Below are 14,346 nucleotides of genomic sequence, written 5' to 3'. Positions count from 1 at the left end.
TTATGGTGCCGTAGAGTAGGGGGAAAAGAGAATTTATAGTGCTGACTGCAGACAGTTTATTAGTGTTCTTGGATTCATTTAAAGGTATTTAAAGTTTGTATTTACATTAGAAATATATGAAAACCTCTGATAAAGATACGATTTTATCAGAATCCTAAACTGCTGTTCAGCCCCTCATGGCATGTCACCGTTGCTGCACTGGGAAGCACTTGATGACAGCTTTTCTGAAAAGAAAGCAGATCTGTAACATTTGCTAATTACAAGGGTGTGAATAACCCACTGTGACTCATTGCAGGCCGCCCTCTCATGTTATCAGGTGCAGGTTACAAAGATGTGCCACCAGATAGGCTTTTGTGAATTGGTACGAGCTACGGGCAGTTCCAGAACACTCGTGCACAAACCTTTCTGACTCTTCATTGGTAACAGGCCAAGACGTCTGCAGAGCTAGGCAGCTATGCGCTCAGGTTCCTGAGCTCTGTGTACAGCAAATGGGGTGCGAATGGAGAGAGGGCAAACAGGAAGTGAACCTCTGCCTCTTGCTGACGCAGCTGTTACCTCTCACCTTACACTGAGCAGCTTTTCCTCCTCTGCTGGCAGTGAGACCTGGAGGGGAGGAAAAGGAGGAGCAGAAAGTTGCAGTATCTGTGCTCCTTTCAGCAGACGCGGAGGTGCTCCCTTTGTGGCTCTCACTCCAGTGCGCTCAGCAGTTCTGTTTCCACCTGTTTGCCCTTATTTGCATTTTCTCTTTCCCCTGCCTTTGTCATAGGACTGGAATAACATTAACTGATTTCTCTTTTGAAAAGTGGAACCACCATGCACGGGTGGTATTTTTATTCAGGTGACTGTGAGTTTTTTGACAGATGAACTATATAGGCTTACTTGTATTTAGTGCTGAGTCTTATGGGTCAAGTTTTCTTTTTTTTAAAAGAATAGCTAACATTTCTGAGAAACTGCCAACTGTCTCATATAATGCCTTTTTTTTTAAAGAATATTTTTTAAATTTATTTTATTTATCTGAGTACACTGTAGCTGTCTTCAGACACATGGGAAGAGGGGATCAAATCTCATTACAGATGGTTGTGAGCCACGCTGTGGTTGCTGGGAATTGAACTCAGGACCTCTGGAAGAGCAGTTAGCGCTCTTAACCACTGGTCCATCTCTCCAGCCCCCAAGCTTTGTGATGAAGGCATTTCTGTAGCCTCTGCTGTGTTGCCCACAGTGACGTATTTTCTCAGCTGTGTGTCACCTGTGAGGTAGTGCTGGGTTAGCAGTAAAGCTGCAGTGTTCATGCTGTGCTGTCATCTGATACAGGCATGAACACTCAGTTCATGGGGCTGAAACATGGTTCAGAAGCTAGCGGGCTATGCTTGATCTTCAGCACACAAACAAACAGACAAAACCCAAGTCATGTTAGTCATACTGATCGAGAGGTAATAGTTGCTTAGTTATAAAACATTTTAAATCTCAATGTAGAATTTTTTATAGTTTTTGATGCGCTTGAAACTTTAATTAAAGCAAGTCCCTGAGTGGTTGATTTCTCTGGTTTGGTGAAGTGTATTCTCCTTGTTTTCTGACAGTGCGTGTGGCACTGACTACGTGGCGCCATCCACTCTAGTAAATAGCAGACGGTTTTCTCTCAGAAACCATGTACTCGGGAGTCGGTACAGACCGCACCTGCCTCCACTTCAGATATCACTTGTAAATCCCAGGGGTTGCCTTCTACATCAGACAGCTACCTCTAAGTTCAGGAGCTGCACTTTCCACCCCCAACTTGAACTCAGGAAAATATTTTACTTATATTTTCTGGTTTATAATTAAGGCTGTGGCCAGAAACATTTACATGGAAAAGTTACAGGTCAACACAGGGATGGGTCCTCCAGTCTTCACTACTGCAGTTAACTATTAACTTTTTGCTGAGGGTGTTTGTAACGGAATCTCCAGTAAGCATTGTCTTCCCCTCCTCAGAGGCTAGAGGGATGGCAGCTCTACTCTCTGATCCGCTGGTGACTGGTTGGTGTGTGTTTTGTTTTTGTTTTTCTTATTGGAGTTTGAACCAGGACCTCTTGCGTGCCAGGTGAGTGCTCTTGCACTGAGGGAGAGCTCTCATCCTACCTGTTTAGTCTCTATAGTAACCAGACTTCGTTCTGAAACGGTCCAGGAGCCCCTCTCTCATTTACCTTATACTGTGTTCAGGAAGGGTCAAAGGTTATGGGTGACCAATGACTCTGACACTTGGAAAGCTGCAAGGGTTTTAGGAAGTTTATAGGAGAAACTGTGAACAAAGGACAAGTATGTATGTATTTTGTTGTACTATGGTGTTCTTATTATTATTAGTAGAAATTAAGTAATACAAGATAGTTTTCCACTTCTAGCAAAGTTTAATTTATTATATCTTTTTCTCTTATAGGTTACTGATGAATTATTGGAAAAAATTGCCTCCAGAAGTCAGAATATAGTTGAGATCAACATTTCTGATTGTCGCAGTATGTCTGACAGTGGAGTGTGTGTTCTAGCATTTAAGTGTCCTGGACTTCTTAGGTACACAGCCTACAGGTGTAAGCAGCTTTCTGACACCTCTATCATTGCGGTCGCCTCTCACTGTCCTTTACTGCAGAAAGTCCACGTAGGCAACCAGGACAAACTCACTGATGAAGGACTCAAGCAGGTAAATCCACGGCGTTTACTGAGAGGGTTCACACACTGAGGGCTCACACACTGATTGAACAGCTGTTGCAGCCACACTTTGAATTTGCATTAAAATGAATTACTAGAGACTAAAGTAAGTTACATTTTCTATGTAAAATGAATATTTGAGTAGGCCAGTGAGCTGCTGTGCTGTGGTGATGATCAGATACATTAATTTTGCTGTGTTTTCCAGTGAGTGCCTAATCTCTGTGGCCAGCCATTTTATTAGCTCTCGATTTTGTTAGCTCCTGTTTAAAATTAAATTTTTCTTTTATTTATTCAGTTTTTACGTTGGTCTATGCCATACTTGGACTTTAAGTAACAGTATTCAGTTTAGGTCAGAATAAGGTTTTAAAAGTTATTTTAAAAGCTTAATTTCCCTTTTATGTTATCAGATGGCATAATTTAAACATGGTTTTCAGATATAAATGGAAGTTCAAATTGAAGAGCATAAAATAAGAAGAAATGGTAATGGCCTATATTTGGCTTAGTAATTGGAATTACATCAGTTCAGTAACACCATCCCTGGTGACACTTGTCCTTTGGAATAGCATTTACCATCTGACAGACTGGCTCACTCATTTCTGAAGGGAGGTCCTTCAGTTGAGTCATTGTTGATGGACATATTGAAAGTTGAGTATGAGGAGAACTTTGGGGAGACTGTCGAGTAGACTCTACTGAGTGTGGCCATATCATATCAAGGATGCCACCAACTTAGAGGGGAGCCCATGCCCGGCATGGTGTGAAGTGAATATTTTAATATTTCTTGACTAGTTTTTTCTTTTATAAAGCATTTTATAACTTTTTTTAAAGATTTATTTATTTATTTTCATTTTTATGAGTACACTGTAGCTGTCTTCAGACACACCAGAAGAGGGTATGGGATCCCATTACAGATGGTTGTGAGCCACCATGTGGTTGCTGGGAATTGAACTCAGGACCTCTGGAAGAACAGTCAGTGCTCTCAACCGCTGAGCCATCTCTCCAGCCCATTTTATAACATTCTTGAAATCAATTAATTTACTTTTTTCTAGAGAAATATGTATTTTATGGACATACTATAATTATATGATAATATGATGAGTTTTCTTTTTCAGCGTTTCATATTTCACAACAAAGCATTTTAAAAAGAATTCAGTGTATTAACTGATGAATTATCTTTACATATTTAGGTGTCATGTGACACAGTAGGCATCATATTAGTGGATTAGTGGGAGTGTTCAGAGTAATACTTGGAAAAAAATTCGTAGTTGTAGTTAAAGTAGAGAAATTAGCAAGTTTTTTAAGGGACAGAATGTGTTGTCACAATAAAATATTATAAAATTTACGACTTTGAAACTGATGATAGAAATCTTTATTATGTCAGTCATAAGAGTTGGTTAGCATTTCAGTGTCTGTTTAGTTACTTATAGTTTTGAGTTATGAAGTGGGCATACGCAATGCAGTATCCTAATAGAACTAGGAAAGCTGTCTGAATGTCTCCTCTGTAGTAACTTTGTTCTTCGCTGATCAACCGGACTCTCATTGTGGTACAGGGTACACTTTTCCTGTTCCTAACTGTTCCGTAGCAAGGTGTGGACAATTGGGCTGTTAGATTGCCCTGACTGACAGAGTAGTGTTTGGGTATTGTGCAAAGAGAATGGATTTTATATATACATAAAACAAGGTTATGTGCATTGTATATTGTTTCCTAATTTATTCTACATTACTGTGTTAAATAAATGTTGCCCATGACCTACTTAGTGAATTAATTTATTACCTACTGATATTTGAGAAATTGTGTGATAGAGTGTATTGTGGTTTTAGTAAACCAATCCTTTTATGGTGACTTATTCATGATTAATGGTTTTCTGTGATTATTATTTTTTCTTGAACTCAGTTATAGCAAGCAGTTCCTTGTGGACTTTGTTGACTCACTGTCTCCCTCTTGACAATAAATGACAAATGGTGCAGAAACGAACACATGGATTTATTGGTAATACCTTTGAAAAGTCTTTACTTCACAAGTGCTACAGTTTCAGCTGGATTTAGCAAACACCAAATGTCTATGCTTTTTGCGTTATTATTATTTTATAAAACAACTACTTAAAGCATTTCAGCTTAAAGCTGTAACAGACCAGGACTATAGTATTTAAAGTAATAATTCTGCTTGATAACATTTCTCAGACTAGTGACTTCCTAAGTATTTTAGTTTTGTTTGTGTGTATGTGTGAGTGTGCACGTGTGTCATAGTGAGCATGTGGAGGTTGGAGGACGTGTCGGGGTAGTTAATGCTCTCCTACCATGTGAGTTCCTCAGGTAGGCAGTCTAGGTGGCTGCTGCCTGTACCACTGGGCCATCTGCCCCCACCCCCTTCTAAAATTAACCCATTTGTGTGCACAGTGCACGGATGCCATGGTTCGCAGGAGTCAGGTCGTGCTGCTCTCATGCGGGACCCAGGGATTGAATTCAGGCCACCAGGCTTCCAGCAATGGCCTTAACCCACTGAGGTATCTTGACAAAAGTTGGACTATTTTGACCAAACATTATCTTATTTATAGAATATCATCTTTTGGATGTTGATATTTCTACCTCCATAGAAGCCATACTATATAATTTTATCAATGGAAACATTTTACATTATGTTGTATCTCTGTTGTTTTTGTCGAATAAGAATACGATCATGAATCTGGGGAAAAGAGCAATTTAATTAAGAATAATAGCTGTTTTAGTCTTCTTAATATTTCATCATCTGGCATTTGTGTTCAAGTAAATAATCATTAGTAGTCACCTTATTAAAATAAGTTTAAGAAATTATATCCATAGTTACAGTATGTGACAGTTCCAACTTAGTTTGAGTGATGGAACTCTGATGTTTCTGAAAATAAGTCATTGTAGATATTTTTCCATATTAAAATGACAACCAAAAACCAAGTCATCAGTAAAGTTCAGTCTGGCGGTGGCATGAGTTTTAGTTTTCAAAAGATAAGTGTTTAGGCTACAGCTTATGGTAGAATGTTTGCCTAGGCTACACCTCCCTGGGCTCATCTCCAGCACTGTCCAAACACACAAGAAACAGACACACAAAGTCCAACAACCATCAGTCACCAAACCCCAGTCCATGAGAAGAATCTGAACAGGTGGCTCTAAAGCTCTGTAGAAGTGTTTCAAAGGAGACAGAGGTGCCAGAGCCACTGGAAACAGACAGAGGACACAGCGGGCAGCAGGCACAGGAGATCTGCACACTGGAGTTAGAGGCTAGCCTGGTCAGCAGAATGAATCCCAGGCCAGCAGAGCAACATTGAAAACAGAGTCAAACAATCAAAAAGCAAAGCAAACCAACCCCTCAAAAGTAAGAACCAAGCAAAGGCCAACTAAAAGTAGAAGGAATACAGTCTTGTTGGTTTAAAAAAAAAATTGTGTTCCAATGTCTTCCTAGGTTGGCAATAGTCATAAAGCTAGCAGTTGCATTCCTAGTGTGGGGCACAGGTCCCGAGTCCTGGAGGGAACAGGTGGTGGACCTTATTTATTTGCAAGTTACTATTTGTGTGTGTGCGCGCGCACGTGCGCGCGCGTGTGTGTGTGTGTGTCTAAACTATTAGGGAGCCAATCATAGGGGTGATGCAGGCATCATGTAATATATTACCAACATTTTTATGATACAATATCATAGAAAAAGCAGAAGATTGGAAATATTTTAAGGCAAACAGAAAAAGAAATCTTGTAGTTGCTGTTCACAACATATGAGGTGCCATACAGTAGCCTCCCTGAAGCCTAGGATTAAATATCTCAGGGAGAGGATTTTGGTTCAGTTTTTCATCCTAGCTGAAATTAGGACTGTCAGTGTCATTGTACACAGGAAAATGCAGAACGTCACATGCACCCAGGTCAGAGCACATTCAGGAAAACAGAAGAGCATCAGTTTTCATCACTGGTTGTCTTATACCCAGTGATATCCTGCCTCATAAATCACCCCCCCAGCCCCCATCACATGAGAGGCGCAACTAAAAGTAGAAGAAATGCAGCAAGTAAGAAGCAAGGTGTAGCAAGAAGAACATTCAGGTCGCAGCCAAGCACAGAGCCAGGTCACTAAGGCTGGGCAGAGTTGTGTGTGTAAGGCTGGGTAAGGTTTGGTTTTGTTTGGTTTTGTTTTGTTTTATTTGCTTTTAAACTTCTGGTATTTCTGCCAGAGCCTGAATCCCAGGGATTGGAGAGGAGCCTTAGTTTCTCAAGTCAGTGCACTATAATAATTTACCTACTTCACTTACTTTTATTTCATGTGTGTTTGCGTGTGTCTGAGTGGATATACACGCATCACGTGTGACCAACAGAGGGTGTTGGAATCCCTGGACTGATGTGGATGCTAACATTCGAAGCCAAGCCGTCCACAGCAGCAGCAACTGATTCTGGAATGAACCTGGAAACCAAACAGAAAGCTGTAAATCCTCACATGTTTGGAAATTAAACGAACAGTCTACTCATAATAGCCAGCGGCCCCCAGAAGAAATGGCAGAGGAATGGAGAAAGTACCTCGGGATGAGTAAGACAGCACAGAGCCAAATGCGTGTGCCAGCGGTGCACCTCAAAAGACGGGTAACCGTGTGCATCTGAAGGCACTAATGCATGAAGACCAAGCTAACCCCGGGGCTAGTGACAATAACAGTCACAAAACTGAGAAGAGAAGACCATTGGAAAGGCAGAAATCCTTGCTCCGACTCATCCGCATCCTTCTCCTGCACTTGGCCGACATCCCCCATCTTCCTGTTGTGAACTATTCTGCTTGAAGTCATGCAGAGTTTAGCTCTTTCTAATTTGATTTTTTTCACTTAGTCATATGTGTCTGAGGATTCTTTTGTCTTTTTGTAGCTCATTTCTCCTTCACAACTGATAAAGTCCATCATCTCTACATACAGTTTTCTTCTCCTCTGTTCAGTTGCAGCAGGCTAGCTCAGCTTCTCCCCGATTGAGGTAATACTGCCTAATGCTGTTCAGGGGTTGTTTTTCAGAATCTTTGGATGACAGCAGGGCGCTTGATGGTTGGCTCACAGGGCAAGTCTGCAGCTCTCATCGTGAGCCCCTGTTTTTCCTTGTGATGCTTAACTTTATTTTCTGCCTCAGATACTTTGACGGTTTGCGGTAAGCACACATTAAGGGCTGCTCTGTCCTTTTGGAGTCTTGACCCATGTATTAATTACTTAATGCTTCCTTTTGTCTCCTGTATATTTAAATAAACAAGTGTATTTATTTAAGGCCACAGACTTTGCTTAACGTGTGCACTTCAGAGAGGGTACCGTCTGCTCCTCTTGGGAGGTTAGTGTGGAGTGCCCGAGTCCTTTGCCCTCCCTCCACAGTTACTTGTAATGGATTTCTTGTACTGTGCAGCTGGATGCTCGTGCTTTGCTCCATTCTCACTGTCTCTGCCTTGTACTCGGTGCTCGCTGTTCTCTTGCACGGTTTGTGAGAGGTTAGATCTAGCCCCACAGTTTTGCCAAAGGCAGGGAGGGCGTCGTTATCACCCGCCTCCCCACACGATTTTTATCTCGCCTTTGACTTCCTGTAGTTTGGTAACATCCCCTGGTATCAATTGAGCTTCTCAGCTTGGCATTTGGAGTGGAACATTAATCTGGGGAACGTTTAGATTCCACACACACTGGCGTCCCTCCTTTCACATGGCATTCTACACGGCCTTTTCAGTTCCGTCACGTTCCAGCCGCAGACCAGCGGATCCCGGCCATTCCATCATGCCTCTCTGGTCTCTTCAGTTTGCTCTCACTTTTGGAACTTACTAGTTTCATAAAATTAAGCCTTCACATTCCTCTCAGCTGCCTGCAGTCTACTACTGAGCCTAAGACAGTCTACATTTCTGCTAAAATGTATTATTTCTAACTTGGATTATGTTTTAGAATTTCTGCCTCTCATGTATTCATCAGCTCTTGTATGTTGCCTGTATTTTCCATTAAAGCTCTCAGTATATTAGATAAAACAAACAAAACATCCTGGTTCAATAATTCAGTATCCCAGCTCTGTCTGACTCTAGTTCTAGTGATGGTGGAGTCTCTTACCTGTCTGGCTTATTCATCTATGCTTTTTAATATACGTTGTGGATGTTACATCTTGACAAGTGGTACTTCTGGAAACGAGTCTTCCTCAGAGTGCGGGTAAGACTGTGTGTGGCACAGGGAGTCTTCTCTGTCCTCTGAGGTTTTTAACTGTTTGGGGAGTGTTCCTGGAGAGTCCACCTGAAGTTTTACAATCCGTGGACACTTCTACTTTTTCTTCTACCTTGGGTGGGATAGGATGGACACAGGAGACAGACTGGAGTGATATATCCCAAAGACAGGGGCTTCCTTGGGTCAGGGAGCGGGGAAGAGGTTAGGCTCTGGTAAATAGTTGCTCCTGAGGAAGAACTCTGTCAACAACAGAATGTTGGGCATTCTGGGCATGCAGCACAAAGCTTTAATCCCAGCATTGGATCTCTATGAGTTCTAGGTCAGCCAGGGTCAGTAGGTGAGACCCTGACTTAACAGAATAAAACGAAACAAAACAACCCAGAATTTTTCTGCTGTATTTTGAAATACTTTCCCTGGTCGACAGTCAAAATCATGAAGTGCTCTTTCTCTGATACAGTCTGTGAAGACTGGAATTCCTGTCAGTAAAGCCTGCACGTGTGCAAGGGCCTTCTCGCCTCACGCACCTTCCCGTGGTTCCATTCTCAGAGCGCGGCTCCTGAGCCTATGGCGATTTGTTGATTTCCACCCAGGTTCTCCTGCCTCCCGCTGCTTCTGCCAGGAGGGTTCAGTCCTGGTAAAGTGTGAGTATCAGAAGCAATTTGTCTCTCATGCTCATGCCCCTGACTGAGGAGAAGAGTGCGCCCTCCTCAGTTTCCTTGGCTCCTCATGCTGTTAGGATACAGAGGACCAGAGAGCAGAAGCTGTTTCTTCAGTGGAAACGTGACTCCCGTGTGATCAACTTTATCTCTCCGACTGTTAATCGTACACTCCCTTTGCTGGATTATGTAAAACCCATAGTGCTTCCCAGATCTTCTACTGGGTGCTTTAGATGCAACCTTACATAGGGATCATGCTGCCCAACTTTATGTCAGCAGCCATCGGAGAGGACTTATCTTATGTGAGAAAATGCCTTCAGAGGATCCGGCTGGAAGTAGATGGTCAGTAGGTAGACGTATTCTTCGTGATCAGTGGGGGAGAGTCCAGCCTGTTGTAGATGAGGACACCCGTGGGCTGGTGGTCCTAAGTTTTAAAAGAAAGGCTGAGCAAACTCTGACGAATCAAGCCAGTAAGCAGCACCCCTTTGTGTCCTCTGCATCAGCTCCTTTTCAGTGTTTCTGTGCTGTTTGAGTTCCTGTCCTGACTTCCTTTGATGGCAGACAATGCCATGGAAGGTTTAGCTGAGTAAATCCTTTCCTCCCCTTGGTCGTGGTATTTTATTGCTACAGGAACAGTGCCCATGACAGGGAAGTGCCACTTTGTGTGTGTGTGTGTGTGTGTGTGTGTGTGTGTGTGTGTGTGTGTGTGTGTGTGAGAGAGAGAGAGAGAGAGAGAGAGAGAGAGAGAGAGAGAAAGAGAGAGAGAGAGAGCGAGAGCGAGAGTGAGCGAGAGAGAGCTAGCTAGATGGCAGGCATCTGATCTAGATCTCTCCACTTGGCAGGGTCAGAGCTCCAGGGTCTTCAGCATCCTCTTCCTGGGTAGAGAATCTTGTGTTTAGAAGGCTTGCATGCTGTATCTGTGGTCTGGGACTCAGGGCAAGCTTGTAGAGAAACGTCTAAGACTTGGTTGATGCTCTTTGAATGTTTTCCTGTGGCCATGGGCAGATTTTTTTTATAACATGGAGGGATCTGAAGGACAACTGATTTGACGCTGCCTTGAGAGCCTAGAACTTGGGATATTTATGGATAAAATAATGGCGATTCATTCACTCAGGATTGATCTGCTTCATGGGGTGTGTTGTCTAAAACAGCAGCAGTAACTGAGACGACAGTAACTCAGTACTCCTTTGGTACTGAGTCATGATAGCCTGCTTCCCAAGACACTAGCTTGGAATGAGATAACGAAGGGATGTGTGGCATTGTGCCCTTGGTCCTCTCCCTTGCCATGATGTCATTTCCTTGCAGATAAAGTGACCAGTATCACTTGCATTGGCATTCCACGTCAACCTAAACCTCTGGTCTTAGCCCAAAGCCTCACCAAGGCGGCATCACACAGTGATGTCTGAGACTCCACCAAGGCCCCAGTCCCTCCTCAGATGTAAGCCACTTTACTTGTCTTTCCGACGCAGTCATGGTCGAAGTTCCAGGGAGGTCTGTCCTTTGTCTCCCACTCAAAATTGAATGAGACTAAAGCAGAGTGCTAGAATAGAACACATCAAACTCAGAGACTTCAAGCGTAGGACATCGCTTGTACGAGAGCTAAGTGGGCTTGCTAAGGTGACTGTGGCGTCTAGCCATCTGACTTAGTCATCTCTGGATAAATAGGCCAGCAGAGTAGCCCCAGTCAGAGGAGTCAAAGCTCATTGTTTCTTGGGAGCTGTTTGCTCCTCAGGGACAGGAGTGTAGAGATGAAGTGAGCATGTCGTCTGTTTTAGGGAGAGTGGTCAGTGTACCCACTAGGAGGTAGGATGCTTGGACTTCTCCAGAGGGAAGCATTTTCTCTCCCCTGCTTACAGTTGATCCATTTCCGCTAGACGGCTGCTTCCTTTCCCCAGAGGGTGAGCATGCTGCCCCCTCGCCCATCCTTCCTTGGCCCTTCCCCTTTTGTCCTGTGACTGGGTTCTGCTGTGCCTTTTGTTAGTTTCTTCACACTGTGTGACTGTGCACTGCGTTCTTCTGTATGGCATCCTGCTCTGATTGTGATTCGTGTCTTCCTACCCTCTTCAGTCAGCTTTTATAGTTTGCACCAGTGGAACTCAAAGATTTTCTCTTGTTGCATGGGCACATGGACCGGTTGCCACTGAATGGGATGGCCTTCTTCAACTTCGCTGGCCTGGACTTCTCATGCATGCACGTATGCGTCTGTGCTGATTCGGCAGTCCGGCATCTCCGTCCGATTTCAACATAATCCAGTGGTTTTTTCCATCTTGGTGTTGGATTAGACTTTATGTCTTCCCGCTCGCTTCGATATAGTCTCGCGATTTGTAGAGCATGCTTTAATAGCATCCTTATTAAAAGTGCATGGGAGTTTTTTTTTTTTTTTTTCTCAAGAGCTTAAGTATCTGGAAGGCAACAACAATAACAACAACGCCCCTCCCCCCAGACCTTTAATTCTACCCCCAGGCTTAAAGTCTTGAGCACAGATTTCTGTTCTAGAAACACGGTCCCACAGCATTGAATGGGCCTGCTCTGCAGCTTTCTATGAACATTGTTAAGAAGTTTGAGGCATCCTTAGCCCACTCCTTTGTATGAACCTAGTTTTTTCTGGAAGCCTGGAGACTCTCAGAGCTGGGATTGTCAAAAGGTATAGTGATCTGCTTTGGTCATTCACACCAGACGTGCGAACCCCTTTCAGTTTGGAGCAGTTGGTAGCTGTTCATCTAGTGCTACACGTGAAGTGAACTTTAACCTCAGACTCATCAGCGACACGCTTGTCTTCTTAGAGACAGAACCTAAACCCTGCGCGCTCCTCCCATATAGCAACCTTGGGGAGTTCCTCTAGCCACAGAACGTCATGTTCGCCACCATGGGCCAGGAGCACGGTCTGTGGACAAAGGAATGGAGAGGTTGTCTATGTGATATAGTAATACTTAGCAGACTGAAAACTCCCATTTTTAATCTTCTCTCAGACATATTTGAGCCAACTCAGAGTTCTAAGTATCAGTTTGGATTCAGCTTTCTTAGGTATAAGTTCTAGAAATGTACCCCCTTTTTTGATGAATCAAGTGGGATTGGACAGCTGATATTAATGAACATGACAAATGATTAATAGAAGTATTTTATTTATATATAAAATGTATATATATATATACATGTGTACTATATAAAAATGGGTATACATACATATATATATATATATATATATATATATATATATAGTATTTGCAATGGCAGTAGTTCCACAGATCACAATTAATTCTGTTGTGTACAGAATAACCGTGTAGCTACTATACTGTCTTGGATCTATTGTTACTGTGACTTAGGTAGATGACGGTATGTAAATGAATTCACATTCTTGTTTTTCTGGTCTATTCTTCTGGTCTACTGTGCATGTAGACCAAAATCTGGAATTAACTGTGACGTAGAACTATATAAAGCAATCATAGCTCCCCGTGTTTGTTGTGTTTAAAGAGGCCTCTTCTGGCTAGGGATGTGGGTGAGCAGAAGAGTGCCGGCGTAGCACACACACAGCCCGGGGCTCAATCTTTACCACCGAGGAAAATGTCTTAAAGAGAGCTCTCCGGAAAAAAAAAAAAAAGAAAAGAAAAGAAAAGAGAGCTCTGCGTGCACAACGTTGATTACTGTTGCATTCATTCAAAGACGCTTAAGTCCAGCCAAGGACAAGGCCTGGAACCACATGCTCTCTCCATAGACCCAGAGACGGACTTGGTGTTCAGCGTGTCCTCATGATGGGAGTCCTGAAGAAATCAGGGACAGTAGGGACACACCACAGAACAATAAAGGCCCAGAGCCACCACACTAGCAAATGGTGACAAGAGTATCTCCTCTAAAACCTGCAGTGAGAAGGACTCTGCTCTGGCCATTCCTCCTCAGTGTAGTTATAACGTGGTGTTTTAACTAGAGCAGTGACAGGTCAAACATGAGACGGATAAAGAATGGAGAAAGAAGTCAGATTATCTTTATTCTTAGACAGCCTGACTCTGTACTTAAAGGAGCCTACAGACTCTGCCAGAAAACTCTAATATACATTTTCAATAAAGTCGCATAATACAAAATCAACATACAAAAGTTAGTGACTTTGTTCTATACCGGTAACAAACTCTTTTTGAAAGAAACTAAGAAAAATATTTTTTTAAACACACCCAGGGACAAACCTAACTGAGGAAGGGAAAGAGTTCTACAATAAAAATTTGAAGACACTGAAAAAAGAAATCAAAGAAGACACCAGACCATGGCAGGATCCTCCTGGATAGGCAATATTAATGCTGTGAAAATGGCTTTATTATCAAAATCGGTATACAGATTTAATACATGCTCCCTCAGAATTCCAATGACAGCCTTTACTGAGGTAGAAAACACTCCAAAAGAGTCATATGGAGACGTAAACCAATAATAGCCAAAGAATTCATAAGGAGAAAGAACACAGTTGAAGGTATTCTCATACTTGACCTCAAAATTCTACTATCCAACAGTAGTGTCAGGACCACAAAGTACTTTCAGAAAAATGAGGTATGTAGACCAGTGGGTCAGGGTGGAGGACCCTGACATGAACCCCCAGAGCTCTGACCACCTAATGTTTGACCCAGTGTCAAACACAGAGCATGTGGGCGACTTTTCAACAGAAGAGTGAAGTCAAGATCCCTGTCTTTCACACCGCACAAAAACCAGTTCAAACTGGTTCAAAAACCTTAATGTAAAACCTGAAACAGGGAAGACTCACTCCTAAATAGAGTGGAGCTAGGATGTTCTGAATGGAAAATAACTCCAAGAACTAACATGTGGGATCACACAAAATTAAGTGTCAACAGAGTGAGTAGGCAGCTTGCAAAGGAGGA

General features: G+C 42.7%; 1 protein-coding gene across 12 annotated transcripts in view; it reads left to right on the top strand.

The window, feature by feature from the left end:
- Nucleotides 1-14,346, top strand: part of Fbxl17 (F-box and leucine-rich repeat protein 17) — a 426,384-nt gene that overhangs the window by 13,520 nt on the left and 398,518 nt on the right. For all 12 annotated transcript variants that reach the window (NM_001108235.2, XM_087566525.1, XM_087566523.1 and 9 more), the window contains one exon: nucleotides 2,408-2,665. In NM_001108235.2, coding sequence (NP_001101705.2) covers nucleotides 2,408-2,665 — 258 coding nt within the window. The remainder of the gene's footprint in view (nucleotides 1-2,407; nucleotides 2,666-14,346) is intronic.

The sequence above is a fragment of the Rattus norvegicus genome, chromosome 9, assembly GCF_021556685.1.
Source record: "Rattus norvegicus strain SHRSP/BbbUtx chromosome 9, alternate assembly SHRSP_T2T, whole genome shotgun sequence".
Lineage (NCBI taxonomy): Eukaryota > Metazoa > Chordata > Mammalia > Rodentia > Muridae > Rattus > Rattus norvegicus.
The sequence above is the reverse complement of the archived record's forward strand: the minus strand, read 5'-3'. Positions and strand labels throughout refer to the sequence as shown.